Here is a 27391-nt window from a genome sequence, read left to right as displayed (position 1 = left end):
CCCTGCAAACATGGAAAGATTGGTCGTCGGCACCGGGAATAGACCATGTGTTGTGGAGCTCTCAAATATAGAAAGTTCCAATTCCCCTAAGTCTGTTCATTTTGCGCAAACAACAATATTGGAGAACGCCGTGGCCATCCTGGTTTGCTTTCTGCAGCCAGAACACACAAATGGCTCTTTGGTTTCAGTTAACAGGTGTTCCAATCTTCAGTTACGGAACGGTCCAGATTGAAGCTCAGCTCCATACGGCTCGCCTTCCACTGAAGCGTTTTACTTTCTGGTGTACCATCTCAGCTCACTTTCTTACTTTGCCGGCTGGTCTATACAAAGACAGCTCTTGCGGGGCTTTGTTCAGAATTTCTATTAGCCAATACAATCGTAGATCATATAGTGATAATACCAATACCAAGCATACATATTTCCCTTTTTCTTTGCGATGTGCAGACTTTCGATCCATGCCATGCGGAGGGAGTAGACAAGCCTCATTTGTTTGTTTTGCGCAGCCAGAACGCGCAAATGGCGTCGGGTTCCTGCCGCCGCCATCGGCCATGCCGCAAACTCTCCATGTCCTAGAGCATGTAAAACATATATTTTTGGGGAACTGGCTCAACCCTCTATGGTGTGGCATATCACACATATATATAATGGTGTCATACAAGTCCTATACCAATATGGTATGGATTACACAATAACGTTACAATACGAAGTCTAACAGAGCGTCTCCTCGTGTCCGTCCTCACCCGTGCCCACGGAATAGGACGGGGGCGCCGTGTGGCATCCTCTTCTTCATCCATCCTCTTCTTCGTCTACAGAAAACGCTCCGTGCCTTTCCGCACTATCCTACACGTGGTCGTCCTTTATGTGGCTTCCTAGTTTTGTTTTCCCCTTCTCGCGTGCTCTCCAGTGCCCTCTGGCCTGCGCCATGCACCTACCGTACGTCGCACCGATACCATGCCGCCATGCCTCCCAACCACTATTATACCTCTTGACAAAAACACTATTATACCTCTTGAGGTTAACTAACTTTTATGGGTATTTTTAGTAATTACTAGTGCATTTCTGTGCGGGGTCAACATATTATACCTTGCAACACTCACAAAGATAAACAAATTTGAAGACCTCCAGGGGGAGCCAATCATGTGCGGGGATAGCTAAAACGGCTAGAACCCTGACTTGGGTATAACCACTCAAGAAAACGTGCCACAAATGATATGAATGCAATCCATCAGGGAGATAACTTCCCGAATGGTAATCACCCATGGATTTCCTCCCGGTGAAATTACAGTAACATCATCTATACCTGAAAAACGTGGTGAAAGTGCATTGTTGCCCAATGGTTGTCTTGGTGCAGATGACAATAGGGTTTGTGAGGGTTAAAGTCGATTACCTAGTTTATCTCATGATATTGCCTCTCGGTGATTGACTATATGAGGCAGGAACAGATTGACATTATTGGGTTGCAGGAAACAATGCAACAAGACTTCTCCTTTCGAGAGTTAGAGGAGTTGAGTTGACAATTATTCATCTGGCACTAGCTTTCGCTTGCTCTCTTGTAAGAGTGGTTGGGTAACCCCCAAGTGTAAGGGGTAACCTAGCAACAAGTATTTCCCTCGATTGAGAACTGGGAGTTATCGTACCAGTAGGAATTACTTCGGTAACGACTAATGACCAGTACCTGCACACAACACACAAAACCGACTTGTCCCGAACGATTCTTCTTGACATCATCTGTTTTTGTCCCTGTTTGCATGCACGTGTGAAAGAAACAGAAAGGTTGGCGTGTCACAATCGATGGCTAGAAGAGCGTGTGGCCCGATCTTCTTCAGCCCACACATGTGTCACTTATCAGGGTCCATGAATTTCCGCATATATATCTCATACATTACTGAGCTTATCAACAATCGAAAGCAATCTTATGGAAAACTTATTAGGCACAATATATTAGAACGGAGTGTGCGTTCGCGAATAAATAGAACATGTTTGAGAGTCTGTGTCCCCCCCCCCCCCCCCCCCGAAACCCTTCCCCCCGTGCCGCCACCCGCGAGGCGGCCGGGGCGGACGCCCAGATCCACCCTCCGTCTGGCCCCCCCTCCTCCTCCCTCCTCCCTCGCCGCCGCCAAGGGGCGCGGCCGGGCAAAGCCCGACCGGCGCCGGCGGCGGCGGGGCGTCTCCTTCCTCCTTCTCCGCGTGAGATGGGGCGGCGCGGGCTTCTCCTCCGTGTGCGGATGCGGTGCGGGCGCGGGGCACCGCGGCGCGGCGGCGCGTGGCGTTGCGTGGCCGGCTGCGCAGTGGGCGCGTCTCGCTGCGGTGGCCGATCCGCCCGGCAGACGGCGCGGGCTGCGGGCGGCGTGGGCGGCAGCTGGGGCTCGGCTTCGGGCTGCCGGCGGCTGCGCTGGTTTCCTCTCCGTCGCGGGCGTGCGGCGGTGGTGCGGTTCGGCCGATGGCGGTCCGGCGACCTAGTGGTGGTGGCCGGCGGTGCCCGTGGTGGTGGTGCTTTCACTTGACGGCTCTCTGTGCGAGGAGGCAAGGGAGCGGCTTGGACAGGGGCGGCGGCGCCGACGGCGTGTCGGCTGTAGCGCGAAGGCAAGAACTTTACGGGCCTCGGAGATCCCGGCCGGGCCTGTGTGTCCACGGGCCTGGTATGTTCCTGCTATTGCGTCCGGTCAGCTACTGGCTTCGACGGTGGAGGTGGGGCCCTCCCGCGTGCCGACGGTGCTGCTGCCCTAGTCCCGGCTCCTCTTCTTCCTTGTGCGGACCATGCTTCACGGTGCCGTGGTGAGACGGCGTGGGAAGCTTCGTGACCGGGTTGGCGCAGGGTAAGGGTCTGTGTGGTGGCGAGCTCTAGAGTGCCTAAGGTGGAGGTTGGGATCAGGAGAAATCCCTGTTGGCTTGGCCGACACCGATGCGGTGGCGCTTGTGGGTACCGCCTGACCTTCCTGGAGGGCGTCGGGGCTACCCTTCCTCTCTCCTCACAGCGTATCGGGGGAAACCCTTGGCAGCAGCGTCGTCATCGTCGCGTCCCTCCTTGGAGGTGCTGATTGGTACCGGTGCTTCAGAGGCTCGGAGCTTGGTGGGCGTTCTTCGGTGGGTGCAGCGGCCACGAGGCTTCTTCGTTTTGTCGATCTGCCGTTGTTGGCATTTGTTTCTCTTGTATTTTCTCTTCTTTTTTTTTGGGCGTGACTGTGCTGCTTCCGCCCCAGCACCTATCATGAGATATATCGGTTGGTTGCTTTGTATACAAAGCGGGGGAAAACCCTTTTTGGGTAATAGAACATGTTTTATATTTACTTTTTAAATTGACCTCGCCTAAAGCCAAATTCTGACAATTTGTGCCCGGTAGGAGTCCGACACCGAGTCGAGCCGATCTGCCCGGTCAGCAGGGGCCAATCCGAGTTCCATGGCAGCCGGATCAACCTCGCGAGCTTACATATATATAGAGCTAACCCGAACTAAACACACCGGAGGAAACACAATATACACACATCAAGCGGGACCGATATCCATATCCATCGGCATGGAAGGAGGAGCACGAGCAGTGCCTATGGCCCTCGGTTTTGAGGAGGAGGTGACGACGTGGCCATGGCGTCCAGCAGAGGCGGCGGCGGCGCCGCCTCCGCCATCCTCGGACGGCCAGCTCGCGCAGCAGCTGCAGTACTGTGCCGGGGAGCCGTGGTCGTCGTCGGCGTACGTCGCCCCCCAAGGGTTTCCGGACCAACTGATGCAGGAGCACGCCGGCGAGACGGTGTCCCGCGCCCCGGATGAGGAGGAAGGCTTGCTCTTGGAGCAGATGCGGGCTTACGCCGACGAGCCATGGTTACCCGCGGAGTTGCTTGAATCTCTTGAAAAACAATATATATACGTGGTTTGCAAAGAGAACTGCTCGCAACTATCCGGACCGCGTGGTCCGGACGTGCTTAATTTGCCATCCAACATGGGCAAGTACTGATCCGTAGGTCAGTCCGGACGTGTTTAATTTGCCATCCAACATGGACATGTACTGGTCCGTAGGCAGTCCGGACGTGTTTAATTTGCCATCCAACACGGCCTTGTACCTGACGTGCAGCCTCGCCGCCCCGCCCGGCCCAGCCATCCCTCTAACCCCTGCGTCGACGGAGATTTTCCCAACGAACTTGCACCATCGCCATGCCCCCCCCCCCCCCCCCCACCCACACCCACACACACACACACCCTCCGGCGAGCTTCTTCCTCCCCTCCAATCGTTCCTCGCAGTGCTAGTTGATTTGTTGTTGATCTCACAGTGCGAGTTGTTTGAATCTTTGCGAAAACAATTTGTGGTTCGCAAAGAGAACCAACAAACCGTTGGTGCTCATTCGAACACTGCATTTTGCCGAGTTCCCCACGGCACACACTCAACAAAGCTTTGCTAAGAAAACAAACAAGCCGTTGGTGCCGATTCAAATGACCAGAGTCTAATCTCCTGTTTAAAACTTTTTCAAAACAGTTTGTCTACTAATTCACATCTAGATGTTTTTTAAGGACAGTGACATCCTTAAAAAACATATAGATGTGAATTAGTGACATCCTTAAAAAACATTAAGATAAGAATTAGACAAACTGTTTCAAAAATGCGATCACGAACGTGGGCTGCTTCGGAGACAAACAGATCACTATTGGAACCTCCATCTTCGCCAAGCGAAAAACAATGCACACTGCTATGGAGATTGTCGCTTCGGATGCCACGCCTTGATGATCATTATTATTGTTAGACAAGGATGTCATGTGCCTAGCCCACTGAATTCCACCGGCCATGAGTTGTCGGTGCACGAATTCGCTCATTACACAGGATAAGTTCTCCATGGCCAACAAACAGGTTGCGATAACTAATTAGGGACAACAACAGGAGACAAAAGCTAAGACAGAAAAGGGCTAAAAGGGTACAAGTTCTTTCAAATTCTTTTGAATTCCTTGACGTCACATGGATGTCAATATCATACTTCATCAATACTATCATACTTCACATTATAGTAACTTTTCACAAATCTGGGAGAAAAATGTTATTTGCAGCCAAGCCTTGATATGATGCATACATCTGGCAACATTATTATTATCATTTAACATCCCACTTTGAACTGACTTCATGAAAATTCAAGACGGGGCAACTTGTCGCTGTACTTTAACCTTCTTCCCAGTCAATCTCATCTTCCTCGTCGTCGCCGGATTCTGGGGCCTCAGCATTCAAGTCCACAAACTTATATGGCTCCTCCGATGTATTCCCTGCATCAGTTTAAACCAACTAGTTTACACATAATCTACAAGATTCGACAAGTATATCCAACATGGAAATTAATGCGCATACGGAAAATCCCCAACAGGTAAAGAAATCACATTTATGTTTATGACAAAGATAAGAAAATACCGTTTCTTTTCTCTTCAAGCACAGGGCCATTAGCTTCATGGTTACTATAAAACATTCTACAAGAATTTCAACAGTCCGAGCATAAGGAATGCTCCCTCCATCCCAAATGCAACGAGTATTTCGATTCGTTAAGACAAGGGACTAACGATAAGTCCAATAATATGTGGTTTATGTGACACAATATTAGAATCATAAGTTTTTTTAATACGAATCTAGTGATATAACTTCATGTCACACAAGCCACATAAAAGTGGACTAAATTTTAGTCAAAGTCTTGATGAATCAAATAAGCCTTACATTTTGGAACAGAGTAGTGACAGTTAATTCCTAATTCTCAGGACCAACTTGGCCATACAAACCGACTCACAATATGAGCAAATAACTGGACAGCAAAAGGCTGTCAGCTTCAAGATAAACTCAAGGTATTAGCTACTAACTGAACTGTGCCTGATGCCAACATCAAGACATCAAAAACACCACCTTCAGCCTCTACCGGAATGTTCGGTTGTCAGCTTAAGACATCACGATAACCATGTTCACAATACAATAACTTGCGGAGTGTCAAATTCATTTAAAGGTTCATTCATCAACTAATGAAAACATTCATGCAGTAATTGACAAATCTACTATATACCAATATGAGAAGTACCAAGTCAGGTGTGGTACTTTCTATCCCAACAACCCAACAACACTTATTCCCCTCATCACTCTCATACTAGTTACACAATTAGTCACCTACATAACCAACTTCCTAATTTTGCCTTCCATTTTCATCCTTTCGTAGGAATGCTACCACTCCCTAACCGACTTCCTAGTTTGCTATCAATACAAGCATATATGTATCCTAAATTATATGACTGAAAACTAAAAGGGGATAAGATACCTGCAGGTTGCTCCTCTTCCCATTCAACACCCTCATCCTCACCATTCTCATCCTCACGTTTGGCTTTCATGCCCACCTGCCGCTCAGAATGAATTTCAGAAGAAAATGCCTGGCCTTCCTGCTGCATTCTCTTTGCATCTTCCTCCTCCTGTCTTTTCTTGAGGGCCTCATAATATGCCTTAAGGTATTCATCCTACACAGTTAAAAGTTTTTTTTTAGGAACACAGTTAGAAGATGTTAACATAAAACCACTTTTACAGTAAATGCATTCTATGCTATATTCAATTCTAATCTGACCTGTAAACTCTTCTCATCTTCTTTTGAGTCCTGTTTTTTCTCATCTTTGACTTCTGATTTTTCATCTCCTTTTGATGTGTTACTGGACTCTCCTCTTTGTTCTTTTGTAAGATTCATCCCTTCTCTGACCATCCATGGAGGTAAGACTTTCAATGCTGAACCATCTTTGCCAGATTCATCACCTTCCGCTTTTACACCCGAACCAGCCAATTCAACATCAACCTGAAAATCCAAATAACGCAATTGATCAAGTAAAATATGGTAGAAAGAAAATAGGACCGGCTATCAGTTATACGAGCTAGGGGGTGCATGTCACAGTATATTAAACATAGATACTAAAGGACATGTCTCAGACTCGTCATAAAATGATTGAACAAAATACAGTTAATGAGATACCGTATAATGCAAAGTGTAGACTTTCATGTAGACGAGGAGGATAAACCAGTGAATAATAAAACGTGCATCTAGGAGCGCTTGGCGACAACAGAACACCTAGCACTTAATCACTCTAGGTGTGTGCTTATGTGTGCCTAGGCCTAATGCACAACTAACGCCTATCGCTTTTTTTTCTTGGGATAAACATTTATGTTTCAAGAGTCTGAATGGCCATGCAAAGGATATAAAATATTATATCATTATGAGCATACATATGCATATTACTTGACTACAAAATCCTACTACTCAAATCAATATGACACTCTTACCTTTGTATCTCCAAGATAAGGCATTGGTGTACCATTATACTGCCCTTGTGCATTCCTGGCTGCCTCAGCTGCAGCAGAATCACCATGCGCGAAAGCACCGAGATTTAGTCTTTCCCATGATTGTAGACTCCCAAACTCAGGAGCAGGAAGATCCTTCACCCTTTTAAGTTGTGCTTGCAATGGCTTCAATTGCTCCTGTATTGGTACAAATATAAATAAGCAAAGTGATATATAAAATCAGTCTCCATCAAATCATCAAGATTCTAAGGCACATAAATTTGCAAATGAGAAGAGAGGAGAATTATTTACACATTAGTCTATAGAATAAATACATACAGAGTGTGTACTTCCAAAAGGTCACATATAGAATGAGATTAAATCTTTTCCATCCAAGTAGTTAGTATTTCTTCAGTAAACTGCAACTTCAAGAGATGGATGAAATTTACATTGAGCTTTAACCAGACACTCTAAACAGATTTATTGAACAAGTCATACCAAAAACTAACAAAGCAACAGTGCTTAGATACAGCATAGATATATGGGATTTGGACATTCTATTAATGCTGAAACTAAAAAACTGTCAAACTAGGTGACATTCTGTTATGGGATTTGGACCAACCACACACTTGTATCTGGAGAAGACTTATGGTCGGTCACCAGACCATACGAAACCAAGCAGGAGGAACACTAAGTTAGACATGCGCATCAAACTCTCTTCTCCCTTATTTAAAGGATGAGGCAAAAAATTTGCCTCCGTTTCGAAAAAAAATTTGAAGCCACAAGTCTTCTCCAGATATAAGGGTGTGGTCCAAAGCCCATAACGCATTCACAACAATTAAATGGCATTAACATTGGAGGCAAAACTATGGAAGTAATTTCTGGGAAGCAAAACAGCAATAGGGGTTAAAGAGAGAATAATTTCAAGCAGCATTAAGAAAAGAAACCAACTGAAAACTTGTTTGATTTCCCGTTGTGATAAAATAGAAGTTCTTTGCGTCACCACTTAGCTTGCATACACAAAATTTCAAATACTGCCATTTTCATTCTGTAATATTACAAAAAAAAAGTAAATGGTATCAGAGATCCACAAACTTGCCAGGTAGGTACATATAGGTCCATGAACTAGTAAACTGGACATCTGAATCCACAAACTTGCACAAACCATGCAACAGAGTCGAGTGTGTGTGTTTTTTTAAGGAAAACAACCCAATTTACGTCCACGAGCCACAAGATCTTGATCCCAGGTGGTGGGATTGTACATCCACTCAGCCAACCAACTGAGCTAGACTCGCAGCCCAGTCCAAAGGTGGTTTTGGTAGTAACATGGTCCAAATTGCACAGAAAATTTCTTCTCTTCACCAATCTATGTTTAACAATCATTGTCTTCCACCGATTAACTGAAACTAGTACTAACTAACCAAAACCATCATCAACCATGAAAACGGAGGACTAAAATTGCAGCACCAGCGCACATCTTGATGGATTGCAAGGACACGTAACCCATGAAAAGCACAAATCGGCCACAAGAATCAAAGCAAGGTACCACAAAAGCTGCTTCCATTCAAGTACTTATTGACTACCATGGTGATGATACTGCCCTTTCATTATGGCTGAGGTCTTGCTCAGCACTGACTGTCTTGCAGTATGCTCATCATCTTCATGCTTGCCAGCATTACACACTGCCCATCACAGTACAAGATTCTATACTGGTCTAGGCTGCCAATGGTGAGAACCATCGCCAGGGTGGACAAATCTTCCAATTATGTGGTGAAAATAACTTGAGACCCCGATTTGAGGATTTCAGGAGGGGGTGGGGAGTGATTTCTTGTTTTTCAAGACGAGGAATGAATCCAATAGGTTTCTTGGGTCACCAAACTAAAGCCCTCTATGAGGGTTTGGGTTGTAACTGACCCAGCCCGTGTATAACCTACATATACGGGACAGAGCAGGTCTGGCTAGGATGCCACTAGAACTACCTTTGGACCTCTGCTCCACAGTTTGCGAAAGTTCGGATATGTAAATGCCCAGTTTACTAGTTCATGGGCCTATGTGCATCGACCTAGTAAGTTTATGAACCAGTGATACAATTTACTCTTTGCACTATAGTACCTAAATTAAATTTTAAGCGACCAAAATTATAAGAAGTTTGTGCTCACATCAATTCTTTGCTGCATATCATTCAGTTTCTCACGCCGACGCTTCCGTGCATTATCATCACCATCTCCCATTTCCTCAGAAGAAAGCTTGTCACTCTCTGCAAGTAGTTCGCCGTTGCAATTTTCACAATGGAAATACTCGTCTGTGTAGCTTATAAGTTGCAACGCATCGAAGGCCGAGTACCTGAGAAGACAGTTGAGCACAAACACTCCAACATTCTTTCTAAAACAAAATAAATTACAAGTCAAGCTAATACCTCTTTTTACAGTTAGGACATATATAGTGTTGAACTGTATTTCTGCTGTCCAACTCATCCTTCAACGTTTTTTTCATGCGGTGTATCCGGTACCGTACAACATCACAGATCTGTGTTTGAGAAGATGCATCTTGTCAACCATAGTTTACATAAGATAGTAGAAGAAAAACTAAATGGGAGGAAAATGTATTTATTATTATATAGTTCTCAGCCGGAGTCGACTAAGGGAACTAAAAATAAAATAACACCCAAATTGCATTGATTGAACCCTGTCTTGGGGTGAGTAACAGAACACTAAACATAAATGAACCCCACAAATCAAATATGCCAATGGCCCATCTAACTAGCTGGTGCCTGGTGCATATTTGTCTCGATTAAACTCATCTCAAATTGGAAAGTTCACCAACTCCTGGTTCCACACACTGGATGGAATGCCCACCTGAACATTGGCTAGTGGTGTCTACCCCAAGTATACAATTAGGCCAGACATTTTGAATCTGGAATAGAAATACTAGAATTCCGCTTCTTTGCAAGTCGAGGGTAATCATTGTTGTTTGAAAAAGACAAACAAAAATGAAGTGTCACTTTTGTTTGTTCAACACTCCACACGAAACATCCATTGAAGTGGTGCAATCACAGATGATTTCAAAATTATAAAGCCAATATAGAAGTATTTATTTATGGAATACAAGACAGTCTATCATTTAAAGACACAAGAATATAAAACTAACACGAGTTTAGGATAACTAACCTGTGCATAGTCCAAGCAACAGTAGGAATGTGTGTGCAACTTTACTTTCTCTTCTCCCTCCTTCGTGGGTTGACCATCACCTGCAGCTGCTGCTGCAGCACTATATATTTTAGCACCTTTTGCTGACTGTACCAAAAGGGAAAAGACACAGTTAGAACGCAAAGAACCATTTAGATTCAATAAATCAATTCCTTGGATAACGCAACAGACACCAGATGTTAAAATGATATGATCATGAGCTCCACATATTTCCAGGAACCAAAAGAACATGACTAAAACAGCAAGTCTCTAGAAAAACATAGACAAGTACTATAAATTATTATTTGCATGGAATACTTGCATGATCATTATTTCATATGTGATGTCTCAAGTGTACTTTTCCCTGTCACTACTTATTTTATTTAAAAAAACATATGAAGTTCTTCCAAATATAAAGTACTGCATGAATAAACTGTATGACTCTGGTGCACCTCCCTCCAGTGTAACCAAATATGATAGAGGTCCATTTTCAGCAAGAAACACAAAATGCAAGTGTATCAAAATAGCGTAGCTTCAAACAAGTTGATGCTCCCATGACTTGCACCTTTCAAGATTCAGTATTCAATACTAACTTCTTACAGAAGACATCAGTACAATAAAGCAATACCACGGTAAGGAAACATAAGGTGCAAAACAGGTGCTACTTAAATTAGTCTAGATGTTTAAACATATTTGGCACATTTCATGCACATCTCAACATCACTGCAGAGAAGTTTAGCAGGAGAAAAATTCTCACACCTCACTAATTGTTAAACTGAGAGCTAAGCGACTTAAGATGAATGGTTCCATTTACAGCTTAAAAACATTTGAGCAAACAACTAAACAAGCAAGAATATGTTGTGATCAGGTGACAGAGATATGAAGTAAATGAGGCTACCTTACAAAAAATCAAAATGACAAGAAAGTAGATTACAAGAACAAGAGCAATACAATACTAACCTCCTTTCTGTGATCCCTTGTCACTAGCTTCTCTTCTTCAAAGAATCGGAGGACACGGCGAAGTTGTTTTGAGTGGAGCTTTAATGATTTAGCCAAGTCTTCCTCGCGGACCCACTGGCGTCTAAAGGTGAAGGTACAAAAAAAATATAGTGCAACTTAGCCAACAAGCTAACAGTTGTGCACCAAAGAAAATAAATATTTGAAAGGACAAATGCGGTATGGCAGATGGGGTACATGATATAGGCTATTTATAATGCAAATGCACTTTTGGGTTTATTGAGGGTTGATTTGTATGTCTGACAAACAATGGGCAAAGAAGGCCTCCAAAATTTTCAGTCCCAAAGTGAGTGGCAAATTTCCAGTTCTTGAGTAACAACTACCGTCATAACCTCTGGTCGCCATTAATCACTGAATGACACAATACGAGAATAGCAAAAGCAAAAGATTTTACAAATATCAGAGCCTCAGATTTTGATAAAACGGCTATGACATATCAGTAACCATCTTAGGGTTGGTTATCGACCCACCTCTGTAAATTACTTTTGGATTCATATGAACTAACACCTTCACAGACCAACTGGGGTGGGGGGGCAGTTTGTGAAACAACTGTCATGAGAAGCACCCATCCTGAACAACAGGGGTGATCCCAATATCCTAGATTGAAGAATCAAACAAAATAACCACGCTCATAGACGCTCGCTTAAGCACACCTGGCGGTCGGGCGGAGGCAAAACACAGGCAGCCAGTGAGGTACTCAGGCAGTGTCGGCTGTGGGGAAGAAGAGGCGGGAAGGGGATGTGGCTGTGGACGAGAAGCTGCAGCACCAGCATTGCTGCTACTGATGCGTGCCTGGAAGGGAGCAGGCAAGAGAAAGAGACAGCGGGGAGTAGATGGACGGTTCGGATTAGAGTATATAGATGGTTGAGATTGGGTTGGCAAGCTAGGATTCCGTAAGGGGCCTTATTGGACCAATGTTGCACGAAGATTAGAGCGTGTATACTCTGAAGCACCTGAGGCTAGGCGCTAGACAGGCAAAACGCAGGCCTGACGCCCTGCACTTAATTTTTTTTCTTGCATATCAGTAACCATTGTAAATTACTTTGGATTCATATGGAATAAGACCTCCATGGAAACCATCAAGGGGGAGCACCAGTTTGCAAAAATAACTATCATCGTCTCCATAAGAGCGACTCTGTGTTCTTACTTGACACAAAGACCTACATAAGAACCATCCATCCTGGACAAACAGGATGATCCCAATATCTCAGATTGAAGAATCGAGCGAAATAACCAGTCACAATCCCCAATTGCAGTTACTACATTTTGGTAGCTCCCAACAAGGACACTGATGAACTTGTCAAGACTTACAAGCTATTCAAATTTTAAGCCACTGGGCTTTTGTTCTGTGTCACCGGTTGCTAGTAGTCACGGGGCGTGGACACTGGTAGTTTTTTTTGTTCCGCAAGACAGACCGAACTGGGCAGTTTATCAGCTCCATTCAATGGATGAAATTAGGACGGATGCTCCTTAAATCTGAAATACTTTTTACCGACGGTATATGAGAGCATGGATGCCATAAGCCCCAGATGAAGTATATATTATGCAGACTCAAATTGATTGCCCATGAGTCAACCTCAGCACGAGCCCGAGCTTAAGAATTCACTGGCATGTGAAATTGCTCCAGGTACCGCCAATTCCTAGCAGGGATTTCGCGTACCTGGTGAGGCCGTCGAGGACGACGACGGCCATGCCCCGGTTGTCGCCGCGGGAGGTCTTGGCCTGGGTGTCGCCCTTGATGGAGATGTCGTCGTAGAAGGCCCGCGCCGTCAGCCTCACCAGCCTGCCCCGGGCCGACCATCGAACAGATCCAAGCTAGATCAGATCAGAGGCGACGGCTAGGGTTTCAAGGGAGGGGAGGGGAGGGGAGGGGATCTGGGACTCACCGGTTGAAAGGCTCCAGAGAGCCCATCGCGGCGGCTCTATCGCGTCGGCGCTACGGAATTGCTGGATCGCTTACCCGCGTAGGTCGGGTCGCCGCCGCCGCCGCCGCTGAGTGGATCGCGTGGGGAGGGAGGGCGGCAGAAAGGGCCTCCGCCTCGGGCTTGGGGCGGCGAAGATGGAGCTCCGGCGGGGGCGGAGCAGGCCCAGCTCGGGGGCGGTGGAGAGAGGTGGAGGGAGTGAGGGTGGGTGGGGACGGAGGCGCCGGCTCTGGTGGCGGCGCCGGAGACCTAGACCGCCCTGCGGCGCCGGAGACGGATAAAGGAACGAGTCGCCGTCGCCTGTGGAAAAAATAAGGTCGGGGGATGCACCGACGCCTGCATGGGCCAGGCCTACGAGCGGACGCAGCGAGGCCCACCCACAGCGTTTTTAACTGTGCTTTTTTTTGTAAGTGAAAAGCCGAAAAAAGCCCCTATTTAGGAGCTTTTGTGCCATTTTTTGTCAAAGTGGAAAAACTGCAAAATCGGAAGCAAAATCCCAAACTAACAGGATCTAAGTCTTGGCCGAGAATTGCTTTGGCTGTGACAAGTGCCTCGGTCGCGCCTGATCAGAGGCGGACTGGACGGGTTGCTGTTGTTGTTGATGGCGGATGGCATGGCGGCAACCGTGGGCGCAGCGGTTACGGCAAACGGCGAAGACAGGCACCACTACGAGGCAGACTATCATGGAAGGGTTTGGGACTATGATGGATATGGCACCTACGGCGATGAATGATGCAGAGGCTCATTGTCCTTAGGCGGCGGTCGACGATCACGGTGGTCCCTTTTTGTTCTCGGACTATGATGGATATGCCGGTCCCTTTTTTCTCCCCTGTTCCCTTATAGCAGGTCTTGCACGCGGTAATGGGCCGGCCCATATGCCAGTCATGACGCCCCCTTTTTTTCTTTTTCCTTTCTATTTTTCCTTCTTTAAATTAGTCCGGAATTTCTAAAAAAGATCCAAATTCGAAATAATGCGCGTACTGAAAAAATATATAGATACATCATAAAATGTTTGTGAATTCAAAAATGATTCAGGAAAACATAAAATGTTCGTGATTTCAAAAAACTGTTTGCATATTATAAAAAATCATGAAATAAAAAATGTTCATCATTTTTAAAATATGATCGAGTATTCAAAACATATTCGGGAATTTGAAAAAAATGTCCATGAAATTTTAGAAAATGTTCACAAAAATTAAAACCGATTCGTAAGTAACGAACAAATCAAACCATCGATTAGGTATAGGTTTTATTAGGTCATTTTATGATTTTGTTTAGCCCCTCGCGGGTTGGGTAAAAAAAGGTTTCCGTGTTCTGTATAGCGCTGAGCCCCAAAAAAATGACACGTCTTGCTATGGGTTAGTGTTTTATGCTATATGAAAATGACTAAATGTCTATTTTGCCTCCATACACAGCTATTCTGGTACAATAGTTCTACTGGTTATGGAAAACACCACTACGCTAGGTTAAGACGAGACACATCATGCATCAGTCTAGCTCAGGCAGGGGTCCATCAATGTAGTATGCTTAGCAAAAATTATTTCGTTGTGGCACCTTAGGAAATCAAGTCGTGAGGAGACCATCACATTTTCAGTTTTTGAAATGACCTTTGTAAAGTCCCTTCTCATCATGACATCACTCAGACATTGAAAGTGCAATTATACCTATGTGGTTTTGGTAATTCCTAACAACATATAGCTCATTGAGCTAATACTATTCCAAGACAAATATTTGAGAAAAGCTCAATGAATGGCATGGCATGGATGAAAACATAAAATGTTCGTGATTTCAAAAAACTGTTCGCATATTATAAAAAAATCATGAAATAAAAAGTGTTCATCATTTTTAAAATATGATCGAGTATTCAAAACATATTCGGGAATTTGAAAACAATGTCCATGAAATTTTACAAAATGTTCACAAAAATTAAAACCGATTCGTAAGTAACGAACAAATAAAACCATCGCTTAGGTAGAGGTTTTATTAGGGTATCTATAGAGGTCCTTTTATGATTTTATTTAGGGATATTTATATTTATGCCCCTAATTTGCGCCCACTCTCAGATTTACCCCTAAATTTTGGATGTGCTCAAATTTGCCCCTAAAAAGCATTTTAAGTCGCAGGAATGCCCTTCCATCTGGTCAAAGTTGTTTGACCAAAACTTTGAAAATTCATAACAAATTCATACAAAGCCGGAAAAATGCAAATAAGATATTGAAATGTTCATAAAAACATCACCTATACGCGCATGTCATTTAGGTTCCTCACCTATATGTGCATTTATTTGAATTCACCCTAAATTGTTTTTTAATGTTATAAACCCTAAAAAGCTTTAAAGAGTGCTTTTGTCATGAACGTAAATGACACGTGCATATAGGTATTGTTTTTATGAGCATTTTGATATCTTATTTTGCATTCTTCTAAGTTCATATGAATTTGTTATGAATTTTTAAAGTTTTGGTCAAACAACTTTGACCAGCTGGGAGGGCATTCCTGTGACTTAAAATGCTTTTTAGGGGCAAATTTGAGCACATCAAAAAGTTAGGAGTAAATTTGAGTAGTGGGTTCGAGTTAGAGGCACAAATGTGAATGTCCCTTTTATTTAGCCCCTCGCGCGTCGGATAAAAAAAGGTTTCCATGTTCTGTATAGCGCTGAGCCCCCACAAAATTGACACGTCTTGCTATGGGTTAGTTTTTGTAAGCTATATGAAAATGACTAAATGTCTATTTTGCCTCCATACAGAGCTATTCTAGTACCACAGTTCTACTGGTTATGAAAAACACGACTACGCTAGGTCAAGACGAGACACATCATGCATCAGTCTAGCTCAGGCAGGAGTCCATCAATGTAGTTTGCTCAGCAAAAATTATTTTGTTGTGGCGCCTTAGGAAATCAAGTCGTGAGGAGACCATCACATTTTCAGTTTTTGAAATGACCTTTTGAAAGTCCCTTCTTATCATGACATCACTCAGACATACTTTGTGAAATGACATTGAAAATCCTTATCTCATCCTGGCATTTGATTCCGACTTTTTTATCTCTACCACATTTGCATAATCTGATTGTGTTTCTCCCCTTGTAACGCACGGGCATATTTGCTAGTATTATTAATGAGTGTTGTATTCGACACAAGGCTGTTTGTATGTCGCAATCTTATGGACTTTCAACCACAATCAGATAGTTTTACAACCGATGATTTATGTACGAATCTTAGTACTGAGCATATGTTATCGCAGCAACGCGCGGGCTATTATCTAGTTACACCAATACTATTCCTCTCTTCTCCCCATTGTGACACTTTCTAGAGGCAGTCTATTATTAAATTAATGCCCGTCTGTAAAGAAATCTCTAATCATCTAGTTGAAAGAGGGACAGAAGTATCGATGTGGCTTGACCAATGGAATGGAACCATTATCTCTGAACAGTTTGCATGCTCGTATTCTTACACGAAGTTTGAGGATATCTTTGTTCATTCCTCCTATACTATTGAGGCCCCCAGCTTGATATTTATCATGCCACTATGCCCGCAAGCTCGCGCTGAGTTGGAACAACTTATAACCATCTGACCCACCCATCTATAATGTAAAGAGAAAAGAGAGGACGAGAGAATGATGGAATGAACAATCTTCTCATTGATTGAAAATTAGGGGTATATATGTTGGAAATATGCCCTAGAGGCAATAATAAAAGCATTATTATTATATTTCCTTGTTCATGGTAATTGTCTTTTATTCATGCTATAATTGTGTTATCCGGAAATCGTAATACACATGTGAATACATAGACCACAATACGTCCCTAGTGAGCCTCTAGTTGACTAGCTCGTTGGTCAACAGATAGTCATGGTTTCCTGACTATGGACATTAGATGTCATTGACAACGGGATCACGTCATTAGGAGAATGACGTGATGGACAAGACCCAATCCTAAGCTAGCACAAGATCGTGTAGTTCGTTTTGCTAGAGCTTTTCCAATGTCAAGTATCTTTTCCTTAGACCATGAGATCGTGTAACTCCCGGATACCGTAGGAGTGCTTTGGGTGTACCAAACGTCACAACGTAACTGGGTGACTATAAAGGTGCACTACAGGTATCTCCGAAAGTATCTGTTGGGTTGACACGGATCGAGACTGGGATTTGTCACTCCGGATAACGGAGAGGTATCACTGGGCCCACTCGATAGTGCATCATCATAATGAGCTCAAGGTGACCAAGTGTTTGGTCACGGGATCATGCATTACGGTACGAGTAAAGTGACTTGCCAGTAACGAGACTGAACAAGGTATTGGGATACCGACGATCGAGTCTCGGGCAAGTAACGTACCGATTGACAAAGGGAATTGTATATGGGGTTGATTGAATCCTCGACATCGTGGTTCATCCGATGACTTCATCAAGGAGCATGTGGGAGCCAACATGGGTATCCAGATCCCGCTGTTGGTTATTGACCGGAGAGCCATCTCGGTCATGTCTGCATGTCTCCCGAACCCGTAGGGTCTACACACTTAAGGTTCGGCGACGCTAGGGTTATTAGGAAGACTTGTATGTGATTACCGAAAGTTGTTCGGAGTCCCGGATGGGATCCCGGACGTCACGAGGAATTCCGGAATGGTCCGGAGGTGAAGATTTATATATGGGAAGTTGTCATACGGACACCGAAAGGTTTCGGGGGCATATCGGTATTGTACCGGGGCCACCGGAAGGGTTCTGAGGGTCCACCGGGAGGGGCCACCCTTCCCGGGGGGGCCACATGGGCCGCATGGGGCAGAAGCCAGCCCCTGGAGGGCTAGGCGCCCCCCCTTGGGCCCATGCGCCTAGGGTTGGGGGGGGGACCCTAGAGGGGGCGCCCCCTTGCTTGGGGGGCAAGTTCCCCCTCCCTGGTCGCCCCCCCTCTAGATCCCATCTAGAGGGGCCGGCCCCCCTTGCCCCTTCCCCTATAAATAGAGGGGTGAGGGGAGGGCTGCATACACAAGCCAAGGCGCAGCCCCTCCCCTCCCCAACACCTCTCCTCCTCCGTCACGAGCTTGGCGAAGCCCTGCCGGAGTACTGCTTCTCCACCAACACCACGCCGTCGTGCTGCCGTTGGAGCTGTCTTCCTCAACCTCTCCTTCCTCCTTGCTGGATCAAGACGGAGGAGACGTCGTCCGTTCCGTACGTGTGTTGAACGCGGAGGTGTTGTCCGTTCGGCACTTGGTCATCGGCGATCTGAATCACGTCGAGTACGACTCCATCATCACGGTTCCCTCGAACGCTTCCGCACGCGATCTACAAGTGGTATGTAGATGCAAACTCACTCCCTTGACTCGTTGCTTAGATGAACTCATAGATGGATCTTGGTGAAACCGTAGGAAAATTTTTAATTTTCTGCAACGTTCCCCAACAGTGGCATCATGAGCTAGGTCTATGCGTAGTTCTCTATTGCATGAGTAGAACACAATTTTTGTTGTGGGCGTAGATCTTGTCAACTTGCTTGCCGCTACTAGTCTTATCTTGCTTCAGCGGTATTGTGGGATGAAGCGGCCCGGACCAACCTTACACGTACGCTTACGTGAGACCGGTTCCACTGACTGACATGCACTAGTTGCATAAGGTGGCTGGCGGGTGTCTGTCTCTCCCACTTTAGTTGGAGCGGATTCGACGAAAAGGGTCCTTATGAAGGGTAAATAGAAGTTGACAAAATCACGTTGTGGTTATTCGTAGGTAAGAAAACGTTCTTGCTAGAACCCAATTGCAGCCACGTAAAAGATGCAACAACAATTAGAGGACGCCTAACTTGTTTTTGCGGCAATTGTCATGTGATGTGATATGGCCAGAAGTTGTGATGAATGATGAATGATATATTGTGATGTATGAGATCATGTTCTTGTAATAGGAATCACGACTTGCATGTCGATGAGTATGACAACCGGCAGGAGCCATAGGAGTTGTCTTTATTTTTGTATGACCTGCGTGTCATTGAAGAACGCCATGTAAATTACTTTACTTTATTGCTAAACGTGTTAGCCATAGAAGTAGAAGTAGTCGTTGGCGTGACAACTTCATGAAGACACAATGATAGAGATCATGATGATGGAGATCATGGTGTCATGCCGGTGACAAAGATGATCATGGAGCCCCGAAGATGAAGATCGAAGGAGTTGTATGATATTGGCCATATCATGTCACTACTATATAATTGCATGTGATGTTTATTATGTCTTATGCATCTTGTTTACTTAGAACGACGGTAGTAAATAAGATGATCCCTTATAATAATCTCAAGAAAGTGTTCCCTCTAACTGTGCACCGTTGCTAAAGTTCGTCGTTTCGAAGCACCACATGATGATCGGGTGTGATAGATCCTTACGTTCACATACAACGGGTGTAAGCCAGATTTACACACGCGAAACACTTAGGGTTAACTTGACGAGCCTAGCATGTACATACATGGCCTCGGAACACAAGAGACCGAAAGGTCGAAAATGAGTCGTATGGAAGATACGATCAACATGGAGATGTTCACCGATGATGACTAGTCCGTCTCACGTGATGATCGGACACGGCCTAGTCGACTCGGATCGTGTAACACTTAGATGACTAGAGGGATGTCAAATCTGAGTGGGAGTTCATTCAATAATTTGATTAGATGAACTTAATTATCATGAACTTAGTCTAAAACTTTTGCAAAATATGTCTTGTAGATCAATGGCCAACGCTCATGTCAACATGAACTTCAACGCGTTCCTAGAGAAAACCAAGCTGAAAGATGATGGCAGCAACTATACGGACTGGGTCCGGAACCTGAGGATCATCCTCATAGCTGCCAAGAAAGCGTATGTCCTTGAAGCACCATTAGGTGACCCACCTGCTCTCCCAGGACTGCAAGACAATTTGAACGTTTGGCAGACACGTGCTGATGATTACTCCCTCGTTCAGTGTGGCATGATTTACAGCTTAGAACCGGGGCTCCAAAAGTGTTTTGAGCAACACGGAGCATATGAGATGTTCGAGGAGCTGAAACTAGTTTTCCAAGCTCATGCCCGAGTCGAGAGATATGAAGTCTCCGACAAGTTCTATAGTTGTAAGATGGAGGAAAACAGTTCTGTCAGTGAGCACATACTCAAAATGTCTGGGTTGCACAACCGCCTGTCCCAGTTGGAGATCAACCTCCCAGACGAGGCGGTCATTGACAGAATCCTTCAGTCACTCCCACCAAGCTACAAGAGCTTTGTGATGAACTACAATATGCGGGGGATGGTGAAGACCATTCCTGAAGTATTTTCAATGCTGAAGTCAGCAGAGGTTGAAATCAAGAAAGAACATCAAGTGTTGATGGTCAATAAGACCACTAAGTTCAAGAAGGGCAAGGGTAAGAAGAACTTCAAGAAGGACGGCAAAGATGTTGCCGCGCCCGGTAAGCCAGTTGCCGGGAAGAAGTCAAAGAATGGACCCAAGCCTGAAACTGAGTGCTTTTATTGCAAGGGGAAGGGTCACTGGAAGCGGAACTGCCCCAAATACTTAGCGGACAAGAAGGCCGGCAACACTAAAGGTATATTTGATATACATGTAATTGATGTGTATCTTACCAGTACTCGTAGTAACTCCTGGGTATTTGATACCGGTGCCGTTGCTCACATTTGTAACTCGCAGCAGGAGCTGCGGAATAAGCGGAGACTGGCGAAGGACGAGGTGACGATGCGCGTCGGGAATGGTTCCAAGGTCGATGTGATCGCCGTCGGCCCGCTACCTCTACATTTACCTACGGGATTAGTTTTAAACCTCAATAATTGTTATTTAGTGCCGAGGTTGAGCATGAACATTGTATCTGGATCTCGTTTAATACGAGATGGCTACTCATTTAAATTCGAGAATAGTGGTTGTTCTATTTATATGAGAGATATGTTTTATGGTCATGCCCTGATGGTCAATGGTTTATTCTTGATGAATCTCGAACGTAATGTTACACATATTCATAGCGTGAATACCAAAAGATGTAAAGTTGATAACGATAGTCCCACATACTTGTGGCACTGCCGCCTTGGTCACATTGGTGTCAAGCGCATGAAGAAGCTCCATACTGATGGACTTTTAGAGTCTCTCGATTATGAATCATTTGACACATGCGAACCATGCCTCATGGGCAAAATGACCAAGACCCCGTTCTCCGGAACAATGGAGCGAGCAACCAACTTGTTGGAAATCATACATACCGATGTGTGCGGTCCAATGAGTGTTGAGGCTCGCGGAGGATATCGTTATGTTCTCACTCTCACTGATGACTTGAGTAGATATGGGTATGTCTACTTGATGAAACACAAGTCTGAGACCTTTGAAAAGTTCAAGGAATTTCAGAATGAAGTAGAGAATCAACGTGACCGAAAGATAAAATTCTTACGATCGGATCGTGGAGGAGAATATTTAAGTCACGAATTTGGTACACACTTAAGAAAATGTGGAATCGTTTCACAACTCACGCTGCCTGGAACACCTCAGCGAAACGGTGTGTCCGAACGTCGTAATCGCACTCTATTGGATATGGTGCGGTCTATGATGTCTCTTACCGATTTACCGCTGTTATTTTGGGGATACGCTCTAGAGACAGCTACATTCACTTTAAATAGGGCACCGTCTAAATCCGTTGAGACGACACCGTATGAATTATGGTTTGGGAAGAAACCTAAGCTGTCGTTTCTAAAAGTTTGGGGATGCGATGCTTGTGTCAAGAAACTTCAACCTGAAAAGCTCGAACCCAAGTCGGAAAAATGCGTCTTCATAGGATACCCTAAAGAAACCATTGGGTATACCTTCTACTTAAGATCCAAGGGCAAGATCTTTGTTGCCAAGAACGGATCCTTTCTGGAAAAGGAGTTTCTCTCGAAAGAATTAAGTGGGAGGAAAGTAGAACTCGATGAAGTACTACCTCTTGAACAGGATAGTAGTGCAGCTCAGGAAAATGTTCCTGTGATGCCTACACCAACTGAAGAGGAAAATAATGATGATGATCAAGGTACTTCGGATCAAGTTGCTACTGAACTTCGTAGGTCCACAAGGACACGTTCCGCACCAGAGTGGTACGGCAACCTTGTCCTGGAAATCATGTTGTTGGACAACGGTGAACCTTCGAACTATGAAGAAGCACTGGCGGGCCCAGATTCCAACAAATGGCTAGAAGCCATGAAATCCGAGATAGAATCCATGTATGAAAACAAAGTATGGACTTTGACTGACTTGCCCGATGATCGGCGAGCGATAGAAAACAAAATGGATCTTTAAGAAGAAGACGGATGCGGATGGAAATGTCACCATTTATAAAGCTCGACTTGTCGCTAAGGGTTATCGGCAAGTTCAAGGGATTGACTACGATGAGACTTTCTCTCCCGTAGCGAAGCTTAAGTCCGTCCGAATCATGTTAGCAATTGCCGCATACTATGATTATGAGATATGGCAAATGGACGTCAAAACAACATTCCTTAACGGGCATCTTAAGGAAGATCTGTATATGATGCAGCTGGAGGGTTTTGTAGATCCTAAGAATGCTAACAAAGTATGCAAGCTCCAGCGATCCATTTATGGGCTGGTGCAAGCATCTCGGAGTTGGAACATTCGCTTTGATGAGATGATCAAAGCGTTTGGGTTTTCGCAGACTTATGGAGAAGCCTGCGTTTACAAGAAAGTGAGTGGGAGCTCTATAGCATTTCTCATATTATATGTAGATGACATACTTTTGATGGGAAATGATACAAAATTCTTGGACAGCATTAAGGCCTACTTGAATAAGTGTTTTTCAATGAAGGACCTTGGAGAAGCTGCTTATATATTAGGCATCAAGATCTATAGAGATAGATCGAGACGCCTCATAGGTCTTTCACAAAGCACATACCTTGATAAGATTTTGAAGAAGTTCAAAATGGATCAGTCAAAGAAGGGGTTCTTGCCTGTATTGCAAGGTGTGAGATTGAGCTCGGCTCAATGCCCGGCCACGGCAAAAGATAAAGAAGAGATGAGTGTCATCCCCTATGCTTCAGCCATAGGATCTATTATGTATGCCATGCTGTGTACCAGACCTGATGTAAACCTTGCCGTAAGTTTGGTAGGAAGGTACCAAAGTAATCCCGGCAAGGAACACTGGACAGCGGTCAAGAATATCCTGAAGTACCTGAAAAGGACGAAGGACATGTTTCTTGTTTATGGAGGTGACGAAGAGCTCGTCGTAAAGGGTTACGTTGACGCTAGCTTCGACATAGATCTGGATGACTCTAAGTCACAAACCGGATACGTGTATATGTTGAATGGTGGAGCAGTAAGCTGGTGCAGCTGCAAGCAGAGCATCGTGGCGGGATCTACATGTGAAGCGGAGTACATGGCAGCCTCGGAGGCAGCGCATGAAGCTATTTGGGTGAAGGAGTTCATCACCGACCTAGGGGTCATACCCAATGCGTCGGGGCCGATCAAACTCTTCTGTGACAACACTGGAGCTATTGCCCTTGCCAAGGAGCCCAGGTTTCACAAGAAGACCAGGCACATCAAGCATCGTTTCAACTCCATTCGTGAAAATGTTCAAGATGGAGACATAGATATTTGCAAAGTACATACGGATCTGAATGTCGCAGATCCGTTGACTAAACCTCTCTCGCGAGCAAAACATGATCAACACCAGAACTCTATGGGTGTTCGATTCATCATAATGTAACTAGATTATTGACTCTAGTGCAAGTGGGAGACTGCTGGAAATATGCCCTAGAGGCAATAATAAAAGCATTATTATTATATTTCCTTGTTCATGGTAATTGTCTTTTATTCATGCTATAATTGTGTTATCCGTAAATCGTAATACACGTGTGAATACATAGACCACAATACGTCCCTAGTGAGCCTCTAGTTGACTAGCTCGTTGGTCAACAGATAGTCATGGTTTCCTGACTATGGACATTAGATGTCATTGACAACGGGATCACGTCATTAGGAGAATGACGTGATGGACAAGACCCAATCCTAAGCTAGCACAAGATCGTGTAGTTCGTTTTGCTAGAGCTTTTCCAATGTCAAGTATCTTTTCCTTAGACCATGAGATCGTGTAACTCCCGGATACCGTAGGAGTGCTTTGGGTGTACCAAACGTCACAATGTAACTGGGTGACTATAAAGGTGCACTACAGGTATCTCCGAAAGTATCTGTTGGGTTGACACGGATCGAGACTGGGATTTGTCACTCCGGATAACGGAGAGGTATCACTAGGCCCACTCGATAGTGCATCATCATAATGAGCTCAAGGTGACCAAGTGTTTGGTCACGGGATCATGCATTACGGTACGAGTAAAGTGACTTGCCGGTAACGAGACTGAACAAGGTATTGGGATACCGACGATCGAGTCTCGGGCAAGTAACGTACCGATTGACAAAGGGAATTGTATATGGGGTTGATTGAATCCTCGACATCGTGGTTCATCCGATGACTTCATCGAGGAGCATGTGGGAGCCAACATGGGTATCCAGATCCCGCTGTTGGTTATTGACCGGAGAGCCATCTCGGCCATGTCTGCATGTCTCCCGAACCCGTAGGGTCTACACACTTAAGGTTCAGCGACACTAGGGTTATTAGGAAGACTTGTATGTGATTACCGAAAGTTGTTCGGAGTCCCGGATGGGATCCTGGACGTCACGAGGAGTTCCGGAATGGTCCAGAGGTGAAGATTTATATATGGGAAGTTGTCATACGGACACCGGAAGGTTTCGGGGGCATATCGGTATTGTACCGGGGCCACCGGAAGGGTTCTGAGGGTCCACCGGGAGGGGCCACCCTTCCCGGGGGGCCACATGGGCCGCATGGGGCAGAAGCCAGCCCCTGGAGGGCTGGGCGCCCCCCCCTTGGGCCCATGCGCCTAGGGTTGGGGGGGGGGAACCCTAGAGGGCGCGCCCCCTTGCTTGGGGGGCAAGTTCCCCCTCCCTGGCCGCCGCCCCCCCTCTAGATCCCATCTAGAGGGGCCGGCCCCCCTTGCCCCTTCCCCTATAAATAAAGGGGTGAGGGGAGGGCTGCATACACAAGCCAAGGCGCAGCCCCTCCCCTCCCCAACACCTCTCCTCCTCCGTCACGAGCTTGGCGAAGCCCTGCCGGAGTACTGCTTCTCCACCAACACCACGCCATCGTGCTGCCGTGGGAGCTGTCTTCCTCAACCTCTCCTTCCTCCTTGCTGGATCAAGACGGAGGAGACGTCGTCCGTTCCGTATGTGTGTTGAACGCGGAGGTGCTGTTCGTTCGGCACTTGGTCATCGGTGATCTGAATCACGTCGAGTACGACTCCATCATCATCGTTCCCTCGAACGCTTCCGCATGCGATCTACAAGTGGTATGTAGATGCAAACTCACTCCCTTGACTCGTTGCTTAGATGAACTCATAGATGGATCTTGGTGAAACCGTAGGAAAAATTTTAATTTTCTGCAACGTTCCCCAACAATATATACCCTGTACAAGGGTGGTTTACAAAAAGAGGCAGTTGTCAAAGAGACAACCGACATAGCAGGGATTAACATATTAATTAACTTAATTAATTAATTCCTAACACTCCCCCTAATCAATGCTTGTCCTTGTGAGTATGCATCATCTTGATAAATAATACTCCTTGTATGTCTTTGCCTTTGAGAATGCTCATCATCTTCATCTTGAGAAATCCATGTATAATCTTTAAAGTCTCCTCCAAAAACCCTATGGGAAAAATATGAGGAGACTAGTGTAGATATGTTGCTAAAACTCCTTTAAACCCAGTGGGAAAAATAATAAGGAGAGATGCAACATATAATGATTATTGTCTCTTCATAACTCATATGAGGAAAACCTTTGAAGAAGGAGAAAACTCATTGGTGAGTTTAGAGAACAATAAATATGCTTTCTATACTTTCCTTTAAAAATCCGATGGGAAAAAAACTTGAAAGTATAGCATATAACCTTAAAAAGATATTACCTCATTAAATTCCATTATGAGAAACTTTGAGAGAAAACTCATAGAGGAAAAGAGTGCGATCTGATATGTCATTGAAAACTCCTTTAAAACCCAACGGGGAAATATAAGGAGAAAATGATGTGACATATGTAAACACTTGTATCAATATTGTCTCATTAAAAACCTTTTATGAGAAACCATGAGGGAAAACTCATGAAGGGAAAAAGAGTACAATATATGCAATCTGATGATTGTTAACAGGTTATAGTTTGGGAGATTACTCCCCCTGAACTTTGCAAATCTCGAGGATGTCTCATACCAATTGCATTGACATGATAATGCCATTGTGAATAATCTGTTGGATTTTCACAGTATTTTCTTTGAAAATTGTTTCCTCACTTTTCTATAATTCATGAGGATAAGTGATCTTCGAGCAATGTGATTTATGATATTGCTCTTCATATAACCTGTAGGTATTGAGTAACACAAGTGGTAGCATCTTGATAAAATCAAGTTATGTGATTGTTATGAATCTCAACCACATGATTTTGAGTGTGGTTAATCATTCTACCGAGACATGCATATTATGCGATTCTTTTAGATAAAGCAATTATGTCAGAATGATAAGTGGAAATAGTCATCAAAGTTTATTTGGATGACTTTCATGAAAAGACTATTTATAGTGAATCCAGTCATTGAGATGGCATTATTGGGATCAAATAAAGAGCCAATATCATTACATCATATCATGGTCATATCTTGATTTCGTGATGGAAATGCCCAAGATGTATTGTGAGCATGAGATATAAGTTCTTATTTCTTATATCTACCATATACCTTTTGTTGGGGGGTTGCACTCTGGACAAAGATAGCAAATATAGTGTCAGGCTTGACGTAATATGCAATTATATGAGTACGTTGGTGTTAGTGAGACGTAGAACTTTAGGTTCTGATATCACTACATTATCACCCCTAGGTATGAATGGATTTGTAGCCTATTAGGGGTAGTATGACCATATTGCATGTCTTTTATTGGTATGATATATCCACATTAAACTTCTCGTATATGTATTGGATATATGGAGACTGATATG

At 44.6% G+C, this 27391-nt stretch overlaps 1 protein-coding gene across 1 annotated transcript; it reads right to left on the bottom strand.

Moving 5' to 3' along the window:
- Positions 1 to 4888: 4888 nt before the first annotated feature.
- LOC123072736 (general transcription factor IIE subunit 1) lies at positions 4889 to 13656 on the bottom strand. Its single transcript, XM_044496362.1, has 10 exons — positions 13347 to 13656; positions 13121 to 13243; positions 11404 to 11524; positions 10426 to 10551; positions 9675 to 9784; positions 9418 to 9601; positions 7262 to 7456; positions 6558 to 6779; positions 6261 to 6453; positions 4889 to 5235 (listed from the first exon to the last, which is right to left on the bottom strand). The coding sequence occupies exons 1-10, from the start codon at positions 13370 to 13372 to the stop codon at positions 5135 to 5137; spliced, it is 1401 nt and encodes a 466-aa protein (XP_044352297.1). The 5' UTR covers positions 13373 to 13656; the 3' UTR covers positions 4889 to 5134.
- Between the last annotated feature and the right edge of the window lie 13735 nt (positions 13657 to 27391).

Source organism: Triticum aestivum, chromosome 3B (assembly GCF_018294505.1).
Source record: "Triticum aestivum cultivar Chinese Spring chromosome 3B, IWGSC CS RefSeq v2.1, whole genome shotgun sequence".
Lineage (NCBI taxonomy): Eukaryota > Viridiplantae > Streptophyta > Magnoliopsida > Poales > Poaceae > Triticum > Triticum aestivum.
The sequence above is the reverse complement of the archived record's forward strand: the minus strand, read 5'-3'. Positions and strand labels throughout refer to the sequence as shown.